This window comes from Anabas testudineus, chromosome 4 (genome assembly GCF_900324465.2).
Source record: "Anabas testudineus chromosome 4, fAnaTes1.2, whole genome shotgun sequence".
Taxonomy (NCBI): Eukaryota; Metazoa; Chordata; class Actinopteri; order Anabantiformes; family Anabantidae; genus Anabas; species Anabas testudineus.
The window spans coordinates 6,567,841-6,590,461 of NC_046613.1; the positions used below are offsets into that span (position 1 = coordinate 6,567,841).

Below are 22,621 nucleotides of genomic sequence, written 5' to 3' on the forward strand. Positions count from 1 at the left end.
TACTGCAGTTATTTAGTTAGGTACAAGGTCTTTTTTTCACTATGCATCAATATCATTTTCATTGTTTACTGGTTGAAATACATTTATAGTTAGAATTTTAGTGGCATTCATTGTGGTGGAGTTAATGTAAACTATTTTGGGTAGTAGTAGTTGGGTAAAAAAAGGTCACCTCTTGGAACAAATGTAATTATTTAACTAAACAAATAGGTAAGAGCTTCCCACTAGTTAATTACTGCATGGATGATTATGTTTCAGCTGGCAACAAGTTATTTAACCCTAACTGATGGAGTGAGTAGCTTCTAATTTCTTAAACAACCATGTCAGAAGACACATCCTGTGGTCATGGTAAAGATGTTAAACTGTTTCAGAAGGGTCAAATTATTGACATGAATCAAACAAAGAAAACATCTAAGGAGATTGATGAAACTACTAAAACTGGGTTAAGAACTGTTCAATAGAAGAAGGTCATGCGATGAGTCTAGATTTACCAGAGTAATTGGCACATCAGGGTAAGAAGAGAGGCGGGTGAAGTGATGCACCTAGTGTCTACTGTTCAAGCCTGGGGGGGCAGTGCTATGATCTGGGGTTGCTGCAGTTGGTCAGGTCTAGATTCAACAACGTTATGTGTCCAAAGAATGAGGTCAGCTGACGACCTGAATATACTGAATGACCAGGTTATTCCATCAATGGATTTTTTCTTCCCTCATTACACGGGCATATTCCAAGATGACAAGAGTGGCTCACGGAGCATGACACATAATTTTCACACATAGATTGTTCACCACAGAGTCCAGACCTTAACCCCATTGAGAACCTTTGGGATGGGCTGGAGAAGACTTTTAAAAATTTATATTAACTGTGAAATAGATGTGATGGAATAAAAACTCAGTATCCCTTTGAAATCAATGGCAGACAATATATTTTAAGTAAAATTGTATTTAATTGTTCAACTGACAGTTCACCACTGTGGCTTTACCAGCCATTGCAGCCGTGTAGGTGCGCACGGTGGTCCGTGGCACGGTTTTGGTTAAATGAGACCTGAGACAGTTCCTCACACGGCCAAACGCACCCCACCAGCCTGTCCCCGCCTGGGTCGTCATCAAACCAACCCAAACAGCGGGTACACTGGGAGGTCAGCCCGTGATCACTGACCAATCACGTCCCATCGTGGGCTGGTTGAAGGCTTGCACGAGGAAATTCTGGTGATGGACGTGCTCGCCAAGCCCTGACAACCAATGAAAAGCAGCGGTACTGTGTCCGTGAGGCGGGACGCTTTGCGGCCTCTGACCAATCACATTCACATAGAGGCGGGGTCTATTTCTTTTTCCGCCGCGGCCAATCGGCAGCCAACAGGGGCGGGGCGCACGGAGGCTCCGTTCCAATCACAGTCCGCGGGCGTGCTCTACGTGCGCAGGACCCGCCTATTGGCCGGTCTGCGGACTTCCCACAGACAGTTGTATGTTTCATAAAAATGCACTCTGATGCGGCAAGTAAGTAGTAACGTTTAGAGGCTTTCTGCGTCGAATTGAGCAGATCAGGGATGTTGCACAGTTTACCGAGAGGAAGCAAACAGCCGCCCCGTGATGCTACATGTACTTTTAGCCCGTGGTTCTGTGGGATTTGATGAGGACGCATGAATTCCGTGCTATTTGCTGGTCTCTTTGTATTTGCCAGTGCTGTTTAGGGCGACAACAAAGGACGGATAGCTAGTGTAATTTCAGTTGTTTTTGGCATACAGGCGGCTACTTTTCTTTCGGCAGCTTTCCTGGACTTATTATTTGTGTGGCGTTAGAGGTGCTTAGCTGAATGCAGTCGACGTTAGTTCAATCTTGAGGGTTTTCGATGGTAATCGCTACTATATGCTCTTTATAGTCATCATTACTGACGCCGAACTGTGCGTTTTAACTCGGATTTGGCACCAACCTTATGTCTGAGTAAATCGGTCAATTTACCTTTTAGCTGCGGACTGTTACAGAGAATGAAAATTGTGACGCAGTTGTGTAAAACATCTTTCTTTGCCTGCTGCAGTAGTGCTGTCGAGCTTTGCGGCACCTACAGTAGCTGCTGCAAAACGTCTGCGCAACGCTTTAGTGCTAGTAGACACATAATGTTAGATTTTTTTAAACAATGAAAAATGCATTCAATCAGTTGGTGTAAATGTTGGGGGGTAGAGGGGTCTGAAAGGAATAGTTGTTTTGTTAAGGCCTGGGAATTGTAGTTTATTATACAAGCCAGAGCGATGGGCTTAATGGCCTCTTCGACGGAAATGGACTACAACGCCCATGCTCCCAACTCTCCAGATACTTTGTAAACTCTGTGCAAGTTGCGCGTCTGCACTGCTATTTTAGGTATGCAGCTAGTGCTATCTGCTCGGCAGTGTGTTGGTTTGTGTCTGGTTCTGGCCTTTAGACAAACACAGCTATTTTTTTTTTTGTCACACCTTCTTACCAGGAATACACACATGTAATTTGGAGACAAGGTAGCATGCATTGTCAAATAATTTCGAGTTTGCATGTCTTTCGAGGAATGCAGTGTGTCACTCCCTCATTCGTGGGAGATGTTATTGTGTCGTTTTCTGAAACGTTTACCCTTGAACTACAGATCCTGTCGAAGTCCTCTGAGCACTGTAGAATATACACTATATTGATTGCTTACTGCAATACGTGGGATTTAAATCATAGGTTTGTGTTGGTGCTATAATGGTGTCACCTTCTTGTACCCTTGTGTCAGCTTTTAAGTTTGGTTTGAAGCATTGTGTTTTTCTGTGGAAATAGATTTTCCGCTGAATTCCCACTTGACTACACTGGCCAGCATCCATAAGATCCACCACACCTTGCATAGGCTGGTAAATACATATTAGCAGCTTGTATATGTTTTATTTTTTTGTATGAGTAAGGGTTAAGTATCTACATGTCCTGCTCACAAGCATTTGGTGTCTATATGTTTTGATAGAACCTGACAGAAGACGTTGGACAGGATACTCACCCCTCAGGTAAGAAATACTTGTGTGTTTTATAATCACTGTAACAACACTGACATTACTAGACAGCCCTACATGAACCTAATGCAAAGGCAATGTGTCTTTCCGAATTGGACAGGCAGCTTTTTGAGAATATAAACCTATGCATCATCTATCTATTGCTTCCAATTAACCCACCATCCTGCTGTCGTCCCTCTCCTCCTCTAGCTTGCTGCTCTAGAGCCATGCCTCCTAGGAAAAAGAGGAGACCTTCTGCTGGAGATGACATGTCAGCGAAGAAGAGTCGTCAGGACAGGTGTGACATTACTTTGTTAAAGATGAAATAAATGAGCACTTTAGTAGTACCACTCAGTATGTTATGCAGTCGCACCTGACTTATGTTGCTTATTAAAAAAGTTGTGTTTTGCAAAGAGGCTTTCATCATATTAGTAAAATGGTTTTTAAATTACTATTACTAATGTTGAGCTTGTGACCAAAGCAGTTTTTTCCCCATCTACAGTGTTTTTAGAAAGCACGAAACATCACAAATCCGTGAGGAGGAGACATTTTCCAGTAAAAGATGCTTGGAGTGGTTCTACGAATATGCAGGTGAGCTAATATATTTTAAAGCACGCCACCAGCAATCACTCCACTCACAGCGTCACACACTGTTAGTTTATTCACATCCAGCCATTGATCAGTGTCATAGGTTTTTGCTCTACGTGTGAAATCGAGACTATATGTGGCTTCACACTTGACTGTCTAAAACAGGCTGTGACGATGTGGTCGGTCCAGAGGGCATGGAGAAGTTCTGTGAGGACATTGGAGTGGAGCCAGAGAATGTAAGCAAGGTTTTATGCATTTTGTATATTTACGCTTTGCAGTTTGAGTTTTTTTGTTGTTGTTGTTGTTGCTCCTCTTGCTGGCAGTCTGACTAAGCAAGTCACTCTGAGACACTACTTTGGCTGTCTCTCTGTTTTTGACATGTAATACCCCTGTCACTTCCATTGATTAATGATATGGAGTGACAAATCTTTTATTTTAGGATATCTGCAGCTATAAAGGTTCTTGTTTGTGCCCAGGTGGTGATGTTGGTTCTTGCTTGGAAGCTGGATGCCCAGAGTATGGGATATTTCACTCTCCAGGAGTGGCTGAGAGGCATGGGCTCACTACAGTACGTCAGAAAAACTTACTTTCATCTTTTATCATCTTGTTTTCAAGGCTTATTGTATCTTTGCCGTTTTCACTGTCTTTCCTTTTTTTCGAAGTAACCTTAATTCTCTGTTGCTGTTGTCAGGTGCGACTCCACAGAAAGACTGAGGAACTCGCTTGACTACCTGAGATCTGTCCTAAATGACAGCACCAGTTTTAAGCTCATTTATAGATATGCTTTTGATTTTGCTCGGGTGAGTCAAGCAAAGTTTTTTTTTTTTTTTTTTCCTTTTTTCTGGGACAAAGCTCACATACACAAAATCCCTAAAACATATCCAGCACAGTTAACTTGTGACATTCCTATAGGACACAGTTGTTTGCTTAATATACCTGATTGAAATTCTTGTAAAACCTCTCTTGACATTTGGAGTAGGTCAAGATCATTTCCAGTTTGTCTTGGAGTGGGAAAGCACTTGTCAAGTGTGTAGACTGTTTACACAGCCTGACTTTTCACTCATGCACAGGCGACAATGTTGTATTTTATTAACAGTAACAGTTATGGGTTAAGGAATTCAGCCTGTTATGTGTATGGGACATAACAGTGTTGCTGAGAGTGACTTACTAGTGTGCTTTGGTTAAACTGTGGCTGACATTTTTTGCATTGATAAAAAAGGAAAAGGATCAGAGGAGTTTGGACTTGAACACAGCTAAGTGTATGCTGGGGCTTCTTCTGGGAAAGACATGGCCTCTGTTCCCCGTGTTTAATCAGTTTCTAGAGGTAAGCATCATTTTCAGATGTTGTTTCTACAACATTTATCAAATATGTCCCATGTAGTAATTTGTATATAAGTTCAGTTTGACCTTTAAATAGCTTTGCCAAAACTAAATGTGGTTTTGCATTAATATAAAACATTCATGTATTATTCCCCAGCAATCCAAGTACAAAGTCATCAACAAAGACCAGTGGTGCAATGTTTTAGAGTTCAGCAGGACAATCAACCTGGACCTCAGTAACTATGACGAGGATGGTGCCTGTAAGTGAACACGTATCTGCATTAAACTGTGACAGATGTCTTTTCACGTGGGTGTTACACAAGTAAAAGTTTTCTAATCTGTCAACATCTCTCCTGTCTTTTTATCAGGGCCAGTTTTGTTGGACGAGTTTGTGGAATGGTACAAGGAAAGACAGATGTTATAGTTGCAAAGCAAAATGGGGGGGAAAAAATCCAACTGTGACAACGACAACTATGAGAATCTTCAACCAATAAGTAAACAATACAAAAATAGTAAAGCAGTCACTGAGGGTGCTTCCTGTTAAAGGAGGGGTTCGGGCTGTGGGTGGGTGGGCTAGGGTGGGGGCGCTGGGTTTGCAGCATAGGTGCATGCTGCCCAGAGCCAGGAGGCGGAGAGCTGTCATTGTGGAGTTATGTTCCCTACCGAAGTTGCATAGTGGGCAAGCTTGCAGCAATCCCCAGTGGCATTGCTCTCTCTCACTGTGACATGTCATATTGCTGTCTGTGTTAGGATAACATGGTGTCATACAAGGATGACGGGAGCGAAATGGTATTGTGTGGAGCATCACTCCTCGCCCCTTATCTTCAGCACAGAGAAACCAACAGAAGTGAACATTAATGCATCATGTCTGAGTCTTAAACAGGGTCACTTTCACCTGGGCACATTTAAATATTATAGATCCCTGCAATGAACTTGAACTTAAGCTTTTCTGGGCAGATGGCACTAACTGTTGTTTCTCATATTTTGAGTTTGATATGTGTTCTTCAAGAAGCACACGGTGTCAAATGGTTGATCGCGGGCTTCTAATGCCTGTGCTGTTTACTAGTGATGTGTGCCAGTTTTTGTTCCCTCCTGCTGTTTTGCTCCGGATAATGCTAACAGTTTGCTAACCCCGTGAAGGCTTCAGACCTCATAACACCAAACAAATCAGCATTGCTGCTTACTAACTCTTATTTCAGTACAGCGGTGAGCCACTAGTGCTCTGATCAGCATTTATTGGTCTCATGACCAATTTATGTATCTACGTTGTGTAGGTAAGAGTATTATCGTGCCTCAAACCTTGGAAGTCGCTTTGTGTGTCCCACACACATACCAACAAACCCAAATGTATATACACGTGTGAGAACACATACAACACACACATGCTCATGCACACACAGACACACTGAGTGGTCAGGGATTATTTCAGGATGAATTCAGACTGTTTGGGCTGTGTTATAAAGTTGACATAGAGCTAGTTGGTGTCCATTTTGTCTTGATATGTGGCATCTGTTTTGTCTTCCTTAGTCCACTGATAGTTTCAGGTCTTACTAGTAGCATCTCCCCCAACACTGACAGTGTTAATGTAACTACAGTGGAAGACCAGTGACCCTCTCAGGACATGGTCCTTTAGGCTAAGTAGGAAAGTAGGTTTGCTGGAAGCTTTGCTTTGTACCACCCAAGTAGGATCAAATCAAAACAATGGACACTGACAGTTTGAAACTCTGTGATGATGCTATGCTGTTCCTTTCGCCTAGTATAATGTTCTTGTAACACATGTATACATTTTTGTCTTTGGCTGTGGTGTGATGCTGAATCGTCAGAAGATTTAATATTTGCATGCATGCTCCAACAGAGCCTTTTGTGAATGGATGAGATTTTTTGAAAATGTTTTTCAATCGCATTTTTGTTTTGTACAGGAATTTGTGCAAGTGTTTTGTGCTTAATTTGATATTCACAGTCATGTTATCTTAATTCTGATGAACAACATGATTGTGCATATTAAGACCTGGAAACACACCTGTAACCTCACGGTGGAACAGGGGTTCCCTCCTGCATTTACTCATCTTACACATCCTCACACATGCTGTAAAGCTGCAGCCAGCATACAAGATCAGATTTAATTTATTGATAGTGTATTACTTGTTTTGAATCTTTTGCAGCACTCGGTCACAATACACATTAAATACACATTGAAATCTGGTGTGAAGATACAAAGGCTCTTGTGTCACTCAAGTCCACGGCAGCTGAAACTTTATGAAAGTTTCTGTGGTCATTACAATACTTTGACCATGAGCATTAAATCGAAGAGGTAGTTGTTTTGTTACTTACCAAATACTGAGTAGAGATAAGTGTTTTTCTCCCATGACAGTGCAGGAGGATGAACAGCCTTGTCCCAACTGTATATATGTATGTAAACTATGTAAGTGTCTACATGTTTGTTTTCACTATAACCTATGTCTATATACATAAATAAAAAGGTTTATTAACTTACTGGCTGATATTTAGTTAATGGTTTGTCTGTAATCTGGAAACATTAAGTACATCATAGACATCAAATTACTGACATTTAGATACATGTACCTACAAATGAAAGCTCAGCAATATATATTTCAGACATAGATTTATTAATATATCTTAATAATTAATAATGCATGACCATTACACTGATACTGATTCTCTTGGCAACATTGATAACAGAAACCTTTTGATAGTAATTGATTCCTTATAAAAGAAGTGATTCACAAAGATAAGGAAAATCTAAAAGATAAATATACCATTCAGTCTACTTTGCAACAGATACACAAAAATTATTGCTATTTATAACTCATGCTTTATAAAATCAGACATGATTCACAATATTTCTGTCATTCGCAGCTAAAACCGAATATTAAACAACAATGCTAATCATCTGTTAAACATCTGTGATATTCATGTTTGAGGAATCAAAGTACAGTGCCAGGTTTTGTGCCGTGAGTGAAGAAGACTCCTCCATAGTTCTGGTTAGCTTGTTCCTCTGTGGGGATCTCCACGTAAGCTCAACTGCCTCATCTGGTGGTGGTGTTGCCGGAACAGGAGGTGGAGCGTCCTGTGGCGGTTCAGTATCTCCAGTGTCATGCCTCCTGTAGCGGGGAATACCATACAACAAATCTGCAGCTCTTCCCTCTCTTGTAGAGGAACGATGAAATTGTGATAATGGCTCTTTGGCGAGGGACTCGATGTCCTCCTTAGACCTGTGAAGGTTAACACTGGTCTCATCATGTGGACCATGGTTATCAGATAGAGTAGAAGCTCTGTCTAATGCCTTATTGTCTGTGTCCCACTTTTGTCTCTCTGTTGACATGATTTTTAGGGCACTGAGGCCTTTCTTTTCTCTCCTCTCGTCAGAAAAGATCCTCATATTTTCCTTTGTGACGCTGGTTGAGTTGTCAAAGTTGGTGGAGGCAGGAGGCTGCTGTGGAGACTCTAAGTCTACATCCAGTTGTCTCCTTGAACCGGAGCCAGTAAGGTCAGAGAAATGACGATTGATGCCAGTCCACCGTATCTCAGGTGGGAAGTCCACATCTGTGGTGCTTCTGGACTGGTCAGTCCTTTTCTTTACTACATCACCAAAGCTTATGCTCTGCACTCTCCTTGGGTAAAGAGATTCATTTCTGTCTCCCACTATATGGGATGGACCGTCTTGTGCATCAGTTACCATTTCAGCATGGTGTGTAGTTTCACTTCTGCTGCTGGAGGTGAGATAATTACTAGGGAGTGATGGCGCTTTCATAATTAAACGCCTGTAAGTGATTATAGGCTCATTCTCTGTCATTCCTGACATATTTGATGCATATCTACTTTCTTTTGCAGTGTCTATTTTCACCTCATTTTCACCCTCACTGTGGGAAGATGGGGAATCACTTTGTTCTGGGGCTGGTGCCTTGATATTAAGTCGTCTCTTAATGCGTGAGAAACCAAGACTCAGGTCAGGGACACTGTGGTGGGTTGTCTCATCATCACTGTTGCTGCTGGAGGATGATTCTGTTTGTAATGGAGCTCTGATATCCAAAGCCCTTTTAACAACGGGAATGTTGGTGAGACTCAGCTGAGGCAACATTGAGTCAGACTCTACAGCCACTCCTGATGTTTCGCTTTTGAGCTCTACCCCATCCTTTCTCTCCACCTCCTGAATTTTGCTCTGTGAGTTGCGATTCTCGGATGCTTGTTTGTCAGTGACAACAGGCAGCCGAGATGTTGCCCTCCCTCTTTTCCCTTCATTTTCACTGCTGAAGGAGGAAGGAGATGATGTGATGTCAAGGCGCTTTCTGAAGCGGGAGATGCCAAGATTCATAGTGGCCCACCTTGATTGAAGCTCTGGGTTTATCTCTGGTGTTGTGTTGCTGTTATCATTTGTTGGCACTGATAATGAGTTATCTGTAATAAGAGTATACTTTTCCAATTTGATATTATGGTCAGACTTTGGACTGCTAGAATTGCTTATCAGTGGGGTTTTTGAAGACCTTATGAACTCCTTTTCTGAGGCTTTTGATACAGCAGGTACTTGGATTCCTATTGTGGCACTGAGATTTGTTTTCTCATCCTCACTCTCACTGCTGGAAGAATTTGATCCAGACTGTTGGGAGCCAACAGACACACTGCTAACACCCAGATCTGATCGTGGTGATGTTGCTTTGATATCCAACCGCCTGTTGATGTGGGGGGTTACCAGCTTCAGTTTATCTGAAGTCTGTTGCTCATTTTTTGTGATGCCTACATCCTTGTGATCACTTCTGTCACTCTCCACTTTAAGGTCTGTAGTTCCAATGTCACTGTCACTATTGAAGGATGACCCAAAAGGGGGTTTAAGTACCTTAATATCCAGGCGCCTCTTGAGGCGGTTGGCACTGATGAGATCAAGTTCAGGCCATCTTGGATCTGGATCTGACATTACTTTTACTGGTGGCTTGCTTAAATTTTCCATACCCTCTTCTTCATCTGAGCAACTTGATGATTGGTAGGGACTAATTTTGTTGACATCTGTTCTTTGTCCTTCCACTGTATGGCCAGTAATCTCACCACTTAACAATGAATCATGAGGTTGTGATAGGGCTTTGATGTCCAAGCGCCTTTTGGTGCGAGTAATATTAACAAGATCTACAGTAGGCCACTGTGTTTCTGGATCATGACTTATATTTTGAGAATTTTGCAAAGGAAGCTCTACAGTGTTCATCTTTTCTAGTCTACCTATGTGCTGTGTTGTTTCATCCTCGCTGTCACTACTAGACGATGAGTCCGAGTCCTGTGAAGGTGCCTTGATATCTAGACGTCTTTTGATGCTGGTAGTGGCCTTAAGATCAAGAACTGACCATTTTGTTTCTGGATCATGCCTGTCTGCTTCAGATTTCTGAAATGGAAGTTTTGTGATTTGTACTGCCTCTTGTTCATGTTTCTTTATTTGGGTTAGTTTTTCTTCCACCATTTCACTATTAGAAGATGAATCCGGAGGGTGTGATAGTGCTTTGATATCTAAACGCCTTTTTATGTGAGGAATACGTTGAAGTTCTAGAGTGGGCCACATTGCATCTGGATCATTCGGTGGCATTTTGGCAATGTCCAACTTTACTGGTGACATCTGCTTCTCTGTGTGGTCAGTAATTTCATCGTCACTATCACTACTTGAATCAGAGGGTAATTCAGAGGCTGGTGATGGTCCCTTAATGTCTAGACGCCTCTTGATGCTTGTCGTGTGCTCAAGATTAAGAGCAGGCCACCTTGTTGTGTCTGTCTCCCCGTGCTCCTGTTTCTTTATATAGTTTGTTGCTTCATCCTCACTGTCACTGGAAGATGATGAATCAGAAGCCAGAGATGGTCCTTTGATATCTAGTCGCCTCTTGATGCTTGTAGTATGCTCAAGATCAAGAGTAGGCCAACTTGTTTTTAGATCATAACTTTCTCCTTCAGATTGGTTCAGATCAGGTTTTGTCACGTGTACCTCGCCATAATTCTTTATTTTGGAAATTTTGTCTTCCTTTATCTCAATGTTAGGTGATGAATAAAGATGGGGTGATAGTGCATTTTGATATCTAGACGCCTCTTGATGCGAGGTAAACGATCAAAATCTAGAGCAGGCCACCTTGTATCTGGATCATTTAGTGGAAGCTTTGCAATGTCTGGCTTTGCTGGTGTAATTTCATCCTCACTGTCACTACTTGAAGATGAATCAGAGGCTGGTGATGGTCCCTTAATGTCTAGACGCCTCTTGATGCTTGTAGTATGCTCAAGATCAAGAGCCGGCCAACTTGTTTTTAGATCATAACTTTCTCCTTCAGATTTTTTATATGGAGGTTTTGTCATGTGTACCTCCTCATATTTCTTTATTTTGGAAATTTTGTCTTCCTTTATCTCAATAGTGGGTGATGAATAAAGATGGGGTGACAGCACTTTGATGTCTAGACGCCTCTTGATGCGAGGTAAACGATCAAAATCTAGAGCAGGCCACCTTGTATCTGGATCATTTAGTGGAAGCTCTGCAAAGTCTGGCTTTGCTGGCCTGTGCTTCTCTGTGTGGTCAGTAATTTCATCCTCACTGTCACTACTTGAATCAGAGGGTGAATCAGAGGCTGGTGATGGCCCTTTAATGTCTAGACGCCTCTTGATGCTTGTAGTATGCTCAAGATCAAGAGCAGGCCACCGTGTCTCTGGTTCATGTCTTACAGTTTGAGATATTTCAATTGGAAACCTTGTTGTGTCTGTCTCCCCGTGCTCCTGTTTCTTTATATAGTTTGTTGCTTCATCCTCACTGTCACTGGAAGATGATGAATCAGAAGCCAGAGATGGTGCTTTGATATCTAGTCGCCTCTTGATGCTTGTAGTATGCTCCGGATCAAGAGCCGGCCAACTTGTTTTTAGATCATAACTTTCTCCTTCAGATTGTTGATATGGAGGTTTTGTCACGTGTACCTCGTCATAATTCTTTATTTTGGAAATTTTGTCTTCCTTTATCTCAATATTGGGTGATGAATAAGGATGGGGTGACAGCACTTTGATATCTAGACGCCTCTTGATGCGAGGTAAACGATCAAAATCTAGAGCAGGCCACCTTGTATCTGGATCATTTAGTGGAAGCTCTGCAATGTCTGGCTTTGCTGGCCTGTGCTTCTCTGTGAGGTCAGTAACATCATCCTCACTGTCACTACTTGAAGATGAATCAGAGGCTGGTGATGGCCCTTTAATGTCTAAACGCCTCTTGATGCTTGTTGTATGCTCAAGATCAAGAGCAGGCCACCGTGTCTCTGGTTCATGTCTTACAGTTTGAGATATTTCAACTGGAAGCCTCCCCATGTGTGTCTCTCCTTGCTCCTTTTTCTTTATACAGTTTGTTGCTTCATCCTCACTGTCACTGGAAGATGATGAATCGGAAGCCAGAGATGGTGCTTTGATATCTAGTCGCCTCTTGATGCTCGTAGTATGCTCTAGATCGAGAGTAGGCCAACTTGTTTTTAGATCATGACTTTCAGCTTCAGATTGTCGATATGGAATTTCCACCTTTACTGGCCTCTGCTTCTCTGTGTGATCTGTTGTTTCATCTTCACTATCACTACTTGAAGATGAATCAGGAGCTGGTGATCGTGCTTTGATATCAAGACGTCTTTTAATGTGAGGAATATGTTCAAGATCTAGAACAGGAAAATGTACTTTGGAATTATGACTTAATGTTGGAGATTCTTGAATTCCTGCAATGTCCACCTTTCCTGGCCTCTGGGTTTTTGTGTGACCTGCTTCATCCTCACTATCACTACTAGAAGATGATTCTGAAGCTGTTGATGGTGCGTTGGGGTTTGGATCTAGGACAGGCCACCTTTGGTGTGGATTTTGCAATGGACGCTCCACAATGTCCACCTTGCCTGGTATCTCTGTGTGATATATTGTTTCATTCTCACTGTCACTACTAGAAGATGAATCAGAGCCTAGTGATTGTGCTTTGATGTCTAAACGTCTTTTAATTCGAGGAATTTCCTCAAGATTTACAGCAGGCAACTGTGTTATGGAATTCGGACTTACTGTTGGAGATTTTTCCAATGGAAGCCCACCAATGACAGTCTTTGTTGGTTTCTCAGTGTGAAATGTTGTTTCGTCCTCACTGTCACTACTAGAAGATGAATTAGAGCCCAGCGAAGGGGCTTTGTCCCTTATACCACTTTCCACTGGAACTATCCGGCTGCTTGGTTTGTCATTTTCAGAAATGTACTTTTCCTTTCCCTCTTCTTTGTCTGTTCCTTGCTTGACTTTGGATTGCATTGGTTCATCATCACTGTCACTGGAATCTGAAGATAAAGAGTGCTCTGGCCTCAGTGGAGGCCTTTGTGCACCATATCTGTTATCAACATTTTTGTGGTTCCTTTCTATATTCTCTTCCTCCTCTCGGTCTGAGTTTACAGTGTAATGTGTAGGCTCATCCTCACTGACATATGAACTTGAGCTGGACATATCATCCTTCTTCTGATTGTCAGAAGTGGGTGCCGCATCAGTGAAAGAACCCAACACAATGCTGGACCTTGCGGATGTGCTCCGAACAGAATCGCTAAATTCAAACTGTTCTTCATTCTCCTGCCATGGGTGGTCATCAAGGTCTGTTGAGATGATGTCATTTGTATGTGGCGACCAGTCTGCAAATGGCTCAGAAGGAAATCTGTGAATTTCACTTGTGCCCTCAATGGAAATATGAGGCACTTCTACTTTTGTAGCTGTTGAGAAATCAGGTCTCTGCTGAACTGAGTCCTTTGCCAGCTGGGAATACTTGGGTATTGTGCTGTCACCTTGGGTCATTTGGTCTTCTTCTATTACTTTGTCAGACAGTGAAGAGTCAGAGCGTGAAGACAAGCTTCTTGTTTCCTCCAGCTCATCAGGGTCTGGGATGTGTTCAAACTCCATGTTGTGATTTTTCTGCTTATTCTCTGGGGTACTCTGTCTTAAGGTGTTTTTACTTCCTGAAACTCCAGCTGCACGCTTATCCTCCACAGCCACTTCACATACAAACACTGCCTCATCATTGATGCTTTCCTGACTGCCACCGGCTACAGCATCATAATATTGTACATTGATGTCTTCTCTGAAGTCTACAGTGCTAAATGTGACTCTCCTTTCCCTGTGAGTTGGTATTTCTCCTGGTTCTTCACCACTGGAGAAGGCCTCATTGTCATATTGTTGTTGTTGTTCTGCAGGGGTCCCTGAGTTGGTTGCAGATGACCTTTTCTTTTTAGTGAGCCTTTTGCAAAGAACATCAATACAGGGTCTTGCTAGAACTCCAAGAATAAAGGCTACCAGAAATGTGATGAAAACAGACAGACACACAGCCAGAGTCAGGTTAGACTGTGCCTGATTCCTTTGTTGGCCCACTCTGTTTAGGCTGTCTCGTGGGATTATTTGCTGGGTGCTTCTGGGTAAGCTTCTTGTGTTTCTTCTTGTACCTTTTATTTTACTGATTTGGAGGTTAAAAACAGATAAAACTCTGTGGTCTTCAGACACACACACATACAGTCCAGCGTCTCTCTCTGTGATGTCATTGATGAGCAGACCAGTTTGAGTTTGGCTCAGAGATGCCTGACTACTGGGTGTCCACCACACTGAGTCTACAAAAAAGACAACATTAACATGCAGTTGAACCGACTTTCATTATTATATGTATTAAGCTATTTAACTTTTTTTGGACTGTGTTACCTTGTGTAGAGCAAGACAGCAGTATCTCAGAGCCGCTATAGACCGTCACATCTCGATGGAGCACTTGCATGTTGTCAGTACTTAAACAGTTTAGGTCATCCTCCTCCAACTGTAACAGGTCTTTGCCTGAGAAGATAGAAGGGGAAGCACACAAGACAGTCCAGGTCTGCAGGCCTCTGCTGTTGTCATAGGCCATCCTCCTTCTTAGACTGCGCATGCTACAGTCACACTGCCACCTGTTCCCATACAGCCTTACATCTGCCCCAATGTTACGCAGAGAGAGATACATCAAAGGATGAAGGCTGGTCAACATGTTGAAGCTCAGATCAAGGACCTTTCAGGGGGACACAGTAGGAACATAAAACACATGTTAAGACATGTAATCTGTGAACTAGATAAATCCAATAAATTACACCTAAGGGTCCAGGTAATTTGCAGCCAACAAATAGTTGTTTTTAAATAACAAAACCAAAACCCAAATGATTGCTTTTATATTTTGTAATAAAATACAGAAAATGAAAAAAAAAGTTGGATTTTGTTTTTTACCTTATATAGAAGTTGGAAATGTAAGTATATCTATCAAAAATGTATTTCAAATTGTTTACTTACTGCACACATGTATGTATGTGCTATGTACATGGCTAGTCTTGCATGAACAACATGGCCTTGGACCAATATGCAGACAACAGAATGAGTTATGTTATGATATTTGGCTGTGTATCTGTAGGCACAGGCCACAGGCTCTGTGACTGCAGGCTGTGGATCAGTAGGCAAAACGAGTTGTTGACCAACTGCAGAGATTGCAATTGATCCCCACGTACTCCATATTGAATAATCCTTGAGCAGGACACCGAACAAGTTGTTCATGTGTTTATGTCCTTTACACTTGTAAGTTGTTTTAGATAAAAACATCTAACAGATTAAGTATTTTTGCTGCATTAACCAGTTGGAAGTTGCATGTAGTGGTGAAATTAAACACGTCACTGTCCTTCAGTGTAACACATTTGCCTCCTTGAAAGAGAACTAAACATGAAATTGTAATACATGAATGTAAAACTTACACTTGTACGCCTAGTTGTGTGTTTACACCTGTGGTTCGGGGCACAACACAAAATAACCCACATTTACCATGTTCCTGATTTTCTTTAATGTAAGACATAAAAAAAAAGTGACAATATCCCATTTCTCCTATTGTCTATATTTTTTAAGTTGTATTTTGTTTCCCTATTTCTAAATGGCAAAATTTAAATCTGTCAACATGCATGGATCACTAAAATATTATATCTTAACTACAGAATCCTTTTCTAAAAGTTATGAAAATTACATAAATTTGTGGCATTGTTGAGTTTACCCTGTCTTACCCTGAGCTGGGCTAAATCCTGAAACATCTGTGGATGGAGACTTGTGATCAGGTTATGCTGTAGATGTAGCTCTTTCAGTTGTTGAAGGTCTCTAAGATCTCCTGGACGTAGAGATGAGATCCTGTTGAAGGACAGCTGCAAAACCTGTAAGAACTCACTACCTTGAAGCCCTGGATGAAAAAACAAAAACAGTAATGAACTGTAATTGAAAATGAACATTATCTGTAATAAAGTGGCTCCAGAAAAAAGTTGAAATTTTCCAAGTTACAAGTTTGAGTGATTATAAACAAGTGTGTTTGTCTCTTGCTCTTTCCGTCTTGTACTGTTAACATTTCAGGATCAAAAACATTCTTTTTTAACTATGAATTCATTCATTTGGATCATATAATGTAAACTTAACCCTCTTTCTGAATGAAGTTCTAGATAGGGAATAATGTAATAAATGTCCAACACCGCTTGCCTGGTTTATGAATCTAAATTATTTTGGCTCACTTTCACTGCCACACTCCTACAATATGATCCCAAATATTTCTGCATTGCTCATTCTGCTGTCTCCTGCTTTTCACTAGCCTAAGACAATTTCCCTGAGACTGCTGGGCTGAAATAAGGCACTGTGGGTCTGTGCTTCATTAGAGAGGCACTGAGGGTTCTGTGAGTTGAATACCAAACAGGCAAGAAGTCTACAACTGTCAACACATCCCTTGCTAAGTAAATGAGCTGCCCATACAAGCCTTTAAAAGAAGAACAGTGAATGCATTCCTTTAAAACCCACGTGTTAATCCAATCAGATGGAATTCTAATAAGTGATGCCGGAGAAAACTTAAAAGTGGTTAAATTGGCTATTTACACCTTTCTTTGGAATGTCAATAAAACTGTGACTGGCTAACAGCTCTACGGTGTAATTATGTGGGGATGTTTAATCATTTGTGAGAGCAAAGTACTAAAGATAAACAATATTACACCACATAATCTAGAGCACATTACCTTTTTTGGACAAAATTTGGCAAACAATAGGCTTGTGAGGTGGATCCCTTTATTAGGTCTGACTCACTTATATTCATCAAGGATAAAGTGCAATTATCATACCGTGCAGGATAATGTCTTACACAAATTCTTGTGCAATTTATGTGATCTAATGGATGAAGATATAATGATGTTATAAAAATTAATTATTTTATTGATATACTATCAATGTGGCACATAAGTGGTATGGAGAATGGATAGACGGTTATACAGTGTAGGACCACTCTGTTGTACAGGTACTATACATGTGTGTTGACAGCAGTACAACTAAGTAATTAAGTAGATTTACCCAGGTACTGTTCTATACTGCAGTTTTGATATATTGTAGCTACTCGTATTGAGTATTTCCATTTCAGCTACTTTCAACTTTTACTAATATTGTATATTACAAATATTACGCTTCCACTACAATCATCTAAAAATGATGATTACTAGTAAAAAAAAATATAGGATATAAGGACATAAATAATCTTACAAAGTAACACTGACAGGAGCTGTTCTACTGCAAAACTACATATCTCTATTGACAACACAGGTAAAAGCGAAACCAAAGACACAGCACTCCAGTTACCTGAGGTTAGCTGCAGAGTGGTAACACTAGCAAAAGCTGATGAAGTGATTTCTTTTTAAACTCTTCCTGTATTTGAAGTTTTAGTGCTCCAAGGCAGCAAAATCTAACCATAAAAGAGAAAACCTGTCATTAACCTAGTCCAACCTAGACTCCCATTGGTTTGTCCAAACTTAGGGTGTCCAAAATGAGTTGTATTCTATTTAAACTAAAAGCCAATTGCCCTTTAAACTTTTCTCAACTTCAGTCACATACTATCAGTCTATGTAAGGCAAATAAGGCCAGTCCAAGTTAGAGCTTATAAAATTCATCAAAAAACCAAAACAAAACCCCAAAGATTATTGATTTTAGTAAATAACATCAGGAGTTGTTAACCTGCCTGCAGTGAGGAGCTGTCATTTTTTAAAATGTTTCTCAGTGGAAGTAATGGTTATTGTGCTGTAACAGTGTTTTATACAGTAAAGTATATGACTATACTACACTGACTCACCCTCTGGGAGTTGCTGTAGTTGATTTCTCTCAACAGATAGCAGCTGCAGGGTGGGGGCCCAAGATACACACTCTCTGATCCAAGGTCTCGAGCGACGTAGACGTCTATCTCTGACATATTGAGTCCCCAGGTTTCTCTCTATGCACAGAGACAAGTGTGTGATAGTGTTATTCCCCAGCCATATATTCCTGAGATTACGATGTGGTCGAAGGAGTGTTACAGAGTTGAGGAGATTATGCGACAAGTCCAGATCGGTGACACAGTCTTGGATGTGTTTGGGTACCAAGAAGAGGCCAGAGGAAGAACAGTTCAACAGGGGAGCTCTCTGACAGGAGCATGACTCTGGACAGGCAGGCAAGGGAGAGGAGCAGTGGAGCCCAGAAGAGATGAAAAGCAGCACAGCAACCAACAGCAATCTCCGTGCCACTGCCATCACTACTCCTCCTGAAAGCACAGATACATCGTGAATGACAGCTCATCAAAATAACACAGAAAATCACTTCTTACCATTAGACATTCTCATTTTGTACAGCACCTACTAAAATCATTAAATCCATTGCTAAAAGGCTGAAATCAAAATTGTTCCAACACATTTTTTATCGTGAATAAGAAAACTCACCTGCGTTGACACTCTTCGACGGACTAGAAAATCGCCTTTAGCACCCAAAGTGCTTTCAGTGTATTAACTCTGTCTCCAGCAGTTGATCAAAGTCTGAAGTGGATTCTGCTGCGTCTAGGTTAACATGAACCTACGCAGAGATGCCATTCTGTGATTCATTCAATCATTTACACGTCTGGTTAATGTCTTACTGTTATTGTTTTCCTCTCTATGAGTGATAGATAACCCTGATCCTGAAAATTTATGGCGAAGAGAACCATGCCCCGGCCGCACATTCTATTAGACAATAAAACAAAGCAAGTATTCTTTTATGGTTTTAAATGACCATGTAAACACTCGAGACACTCACTGAAACCAATGATAAGAAGTTTCACATAGTAACATGTTTCTTTATTGAAACAAACATATCAACGAAGGTTGGACGAATTTTTAAATTGAGCTGTTGCCCTTTTACCCCTTTTTCTCAACATCAGTACTGTTATAAAACACATAAGACAATCCAAAGCAAAGTAGGAGTTGAATCCTTTATACTTTTATACTACTGTATATTGCACAAAATTCAAACCAAACCACTCAGTGTGGGATTCAAACCAAGTAACTGATAATTTAAACTCTCCTGACATATATGAACATAAACAAAGAGACTTGAATTCATCTGTGGCATAACTTAGTGCAAACACTCTCATTCTGATTTTAAATACTGGATTATTTTGCTACAAAAAAACCTTGAGAAACAAACTTATATGAAATATTATATTATATATATATATATTTAGCATATATCATCCGCTGTAACTCCAATGGCACGTGCATGATAGACAGTCCAACATGTTCAGAAAGTGACCTAATCTGCTGTTGCATTAACAGATGGCTTGAAATATATGTTTTGTATTAAAGTTAGTAATAGTAATACATATTATATTCAGTATTACATGACTCAATATGATCTTATAGTGTTTTTTACCCATTGAAAATAAAAATTAATAATAAAATATTGAACAAAACTGCCAGGAACAATGGATAGCAAATACCAACCTTCCACAAGGTTTGCAATGAAACACTGGACGGTAAGTCAAAAAACAAATACTGTAGCTTCTAACTGCAGTCAAATGGGCAGTTTGAAGCTAAATATGGGAGTGTTATGCACTTATATAAAATTTAAATAATGTTGGCAAATCTGCAGAATAGTAATAATAGTTCACAGGCATGTAAATATCTTTGGCCAAGTGGCAATAATCCATAATACTATTCGTGTTTGGCAATCAAAACAAGCAAAACAAAATTTGTCATGATAACTGCAGAGGTATCAGTATGTGCGACTCAACATGAATTTCTTATAGAAAGATGCAGCAGATTCCAGTCCAGTCTCTCAGTGAGCTTTTCTACATGGGTTGTCTGATGTCTGGCAGCCCATGTTGGGATATTTGACCTGCACACGGAACAGAGTTCCATCAGCACACATGCAGAGCTTGTACCTCTCCCAACCTTCATCAAAATACAAATCTCCTGCAGAGTTAGGGATGCGTGTGGCATTGAACATGACTGATCCATTAAGGACGATGCTGTTCTCCTGCAAAGAGAAAAGTCCAGAACTCATTCACACTTCAGTAGCGTTACACCACAGATCAGGACAACAAGACATAATGGTAAATCCCATACTTACAGCCCTGAGCTCGATGCCTCCACCCACTTTAAACTCTACGGTCCGGCCCATGATGTTGACTCCCTCGTTACCACGAATGATGGCCTTGCTGTCCCCTTTAATATTCAGGTCAGACGCCGCACTGCTTGTGATCTAAATTAGAGACAAAATAAGAGATTTACCAACACTGTTAACAGCATACTGAATACAGAGGCTTTGGGCAGTAATAGGTCTCCATTGAAAGTGTGTTTTACTACAGTAGCACAATACAAATGTTTGGAATTAATTCCCCCCATTTCTTGAAAGATGAAAAACTGAGATATTTCATTACATGCAGGACTTTATTTTGTTTTTCTTGAAACTGTATTTATTAGCTTTGCACACCTGTTTATCAGATCCTCTCAGGCTCTGTCAGGGGAGCACTAGTGAGCTACAACCTGCATGACTCTCTCAATATTCAAATCGACAATCTGGAAGCCTTGTATAAGAACATTAAGATGCAGTACTTGTCCTGAAGTTACTCCAGGAGAGTCTGGCCTGTGTCTAAACTGTCTATTTTCCATTAATTACATTTTACTGCTCTGTTGTTTACACTTAAAAGTTGTTGTGTACTGATAGAACTACTGCACATATTCTGACACATTAGTAACATACCCTTTCTGTTGAGGCCTTTTTAACGCTGAGGACCTTAACTCCTCTGGGCAAATGAAACTCATGATTTTCAAAGTCTGTACTGAAGAATGTGGTCTGTGTGCGAGGGTCTGTGAAGGATATGCCAACATCACTGACGATCGAGGTCTTGTCCTTCTCTACACTAAGCTTAGTCGTGCCTTGTTGGAACACAACCTGGAAAAAGACAAAAAAAAAAAAGAGTGCACACAATGTGTCATTTCTCTGTTAGTTTAAAATACTCAGTGTTTACTGCTGATGTACACTGTAGACTTCTCACCGGGTTATTGTTGCCAACAATGACCAGGTCCTGGTCCTTACGGCCCCCAACCGTGCTCTTGTGCAGTGGATGAACGATGCCCATGTCCGCCTTCTGTTTGAAGCGCAACAGGCCGGTCTCGTGGAACTCCATACTGTCACACCCATTCGGACCAATGCGGATCACTGTCCATATGACAAGTGTGATCTGGGGGACCGGTGAGTTAGTCACAATGATTAGTGATCGTTTGTGTCAACACTTTAACATAACTTCCAGTTATATCTAAAATAAAAAAATAGAAAAAGGACGTATAAACAAGCACATTTAGACTCACAATAAGGTTAATTAAGGCAAGGAGGAAGAGGAGCACAATGATGCAAACGGCCATGTTTCCCTTGCGTCCTCTCAGCCCTGTTTTGTGAAGGCGCTCTTCTTCTATAGGTACATAGCCGGCTTTGAAGTTACTGTTGTGCTCCTTGTTGATACTGCGTCTCTCTATGGCCTTCTCCCTCATGGACTTCTTCACTGGACCATTGGAGCTCTCCTGGAATACAAGACCATTTGGGTGGCATAACGCTACGATTAAAGCTTTTTGCAGTAAGAAATAAGACATAACAAGAGTAATTTATGTGAAACTATAAAATTACATCTCAAAAATACATTTCCTTATATGTACTTCATTATCATAGTAGCCTTGGAACTCTTTCTACTCCTTTAAATGGCCAATTTGCCACTTAAAATGAAACGTTGTGGTCGGTTTAGTCGGATAGGTGTGAATTTCTCCACTTATCAACACAGTGTGACAAACTTCAGGTTTTCTTCTTAGTTATCGTCTCTTGTGCGTTGGAATTGATCTCAGCTAAATGTCCTGAGACTGCCTGTCTGTGGCTATGCTAAAAATAAACTGCACTCATTTTACAGCAGCACAGACACGACCTCGACTGTATCTCAGCATACAAATCCTTTACTCTTTCCCGTAGAGACTTTACTTAGTTGTCCAACAGCAGCTCCGCTAATAAAACCATTTTATTCATATAACCAGGCTCCAGCGTCAACGATGAGGAGGCCAGTTCACTGATAACGTTACCGCAGAGCGGACAACAAAGCTCAGTACGTCTCTATCTAAATAACAGGCTGCTATAAATATATGTAACTATCATCTGAATGAACATTTAAGCACAAACATACAAGAAAAACAACACATATTAAACATAACGGACCTGTTCGGACGCCATGTTGACCCTCCCTCTCCTGCTCGCTGGGACTGGGACGTACCACTTCTCACAGGGGACGGTGAAAGAACTGGTTGTGATTTATTGACAGGGAGATAAATAATTATAAATAAAAAAAAAATCAAGACAAGACGAGCGACATTAAAATAGTACATTTTATTTGTACTGAACGTG

At 40.9% G+C, this 22,621-nt stretch overlaps 3 protein-coding genes across 6 annotated transcripts; 1 reads left to right on the forward strand and 2 right to left on the reverse strand.

The window, feature by feature from the left end:
• The first annotated feature begins 1,377 nt into the window (after nucleotides 1–1,377).
• Nucleotides 1,378–5,438, forward strand: dcun1d4 (DCN1, defective in cullin neddylation 1, domain containing 4 (S. cerevisiae)). Of its 4 annotated transcripts, XM_026346149.1 has the most exons (12): nucleotides 2,355–2,479; nucleotides 2,602–2,681; nucleotides 2,775–2,845; nucleotides 2,953–2,992; nucleotides 3,188–3,275; nucleotides 3,480–3,568; nucleotides 3,731–3,801; nucleotides 4,042–4,133; nucleotides 4,257–4,365; nucleotides 4,785–4,889; nucleotides 5,043–5,145; nucleotides 5,254–5,438. In XM_026346149.1, exons 5-12 carry the CDS (start codon nucleotides 3,205–3,207, stop codon nucleotides 5,307–5,309), a joined length of 696 nt encoding a protein of 231 aa, XP_026201934.1. In that variant the 5' UTR covers nucleotides 2,355–2,479; nucleotides 2,602–2,681; nucleotides 2,775–2,845; nucleotides 2,953–2,992; nucleotides 3,188–3,204; the 3' UTR covers nucleotides 5,310–5,438. The 4 variants fall into 4 exon arrangements, with proteins under 4 accessions (XP_026201932.1, XP_026201935.1, XP_026201934.1 ...); XM_026346147.1 differs by lacking the exons at nucleotides 2,355–2,479; nucleotides 2,602–2,681 and adding an exon at nucleotides 1,378–1,490; XM_026346150.1 differs by lacking the exon at nucleotides 2,602–2,681 and having other exon boundaries at nucleotides 2,337–2,479.
• A 2,111-nt stretch (nucleotides 5,439–7,549) lies between these two features.
• Nucleotides 7,550–18,725, reverse strand: LOC113152861. The gene is made up of 6 exons (XM_026346340.1): nucleotides 18,646–18,725; nucleotides 18,027–18,470; nucleotides 15,946–16,115; nucleotides 14,585–14,918; nucleotides 11,607–14,496; nucleotides 7,550–10,638 (listed from the first exon to the last, which is right to left on the reverse strand). Exons 2-6 carry the CDS (start codon nucleotides 18,457–18,459, stop codon nucleotides 7,800–7,802), a joined length of 6,666 nt encoding a protein of 2,221 aa, XP_026202125.1. The 5' UTR covers nucleotides 18,460–18,470; nucleotides 18,646–18,725; the 3' UTR covers nucleotides 7,550–7,799.
• A 362-nt stretch (nucleotides 18,726–19,087) lies between these two features.
• On the reverse strand, nucleotides 19,088–22,487 carry sgcb (sarcoglycan, beta (dystrophin-associated glycoprotein)). Its single transcript, XM_026346457.1, has 6 exons — nucleotides 22,436–22,487; nucleotides 21,550–21,759; nucleotides 21,237–21,422; nucleotides 20,942–21,133; nucleotides 20,309–20,440; nucleotides 19,088–20,215 (listed from the first exon to the last, which is right to left on the reverse strand). Exons 1-6 carry the CDS (start codon nucleotides 22,448–22,450, stop codon nucleotides 20,015–20,017), a joined length of 936 nt encoding a protein of 311 aa, XP_026202242.1. The 5' UTR covers nucleotides 22,451–22,487; the 3' UTR covers nucleotides 19,088–20,014.
• Nucleotides 22,488–22,621: the final 134 nt, after the last annotated feature.

Bases quoted from the DNA above. Each gene is read 5' to 3' on its own strand.
- dcun1d4 (XM_026346147.1), top strand. The intron at 2,993-3,187 runs GTAAGAAATACT...CTCCTCCTCTAG, and splicing joins ACAGGATACTCACCCCTCAG to CTTGCTGCTCTAGAGCCATG. The intron at 5,146-5,253 runs GTAAGTGAACAC...TCTTTTTATCAG, and splicing joins CTATGACGAGGATGGTGCCT to GGCCAGTTTTGTTGGACGAG.
- LOC113152861 (XM_026346340.1), bottom strand. From the start codon at position 18,459: ATGGCAGTGGCACGGAGATTGCTGTTGGTTGCTGTGCTGCTTTTCATC. The intron at 14,919-15,945 runs GTAAGACAGGGT...TCCCCCTGAAAG, and splicing joins AGGATTTAGCCCAGCTCAGG to GTCCTTGATCTGAGCTTCAA. The intron at 14,497-14,584 runs GTAACACAGTCC...TCTTTTTTGTAG, and splicing joins GCTGTCTTGCTCTACACAAG to ACTCAGTGTGGTGGACACCC.
- sgcb (XM_026346457.1), bottom strand. The intron at 21,423-21,549 runs GTGAGTCTAAAT...CCGGTCCCCCAG, and splicing joins TTGCCTTAATTAACCTTATT to ATCACACTTGTCATATGGAC. The intron at 21,134-21,236 runs GTGAGAAGTCTA...GTCTTTTTCCAG, and splicing joins TTGTTGGCAACAATAACCCG to GTTGTGTTCCAACAAGGCAC.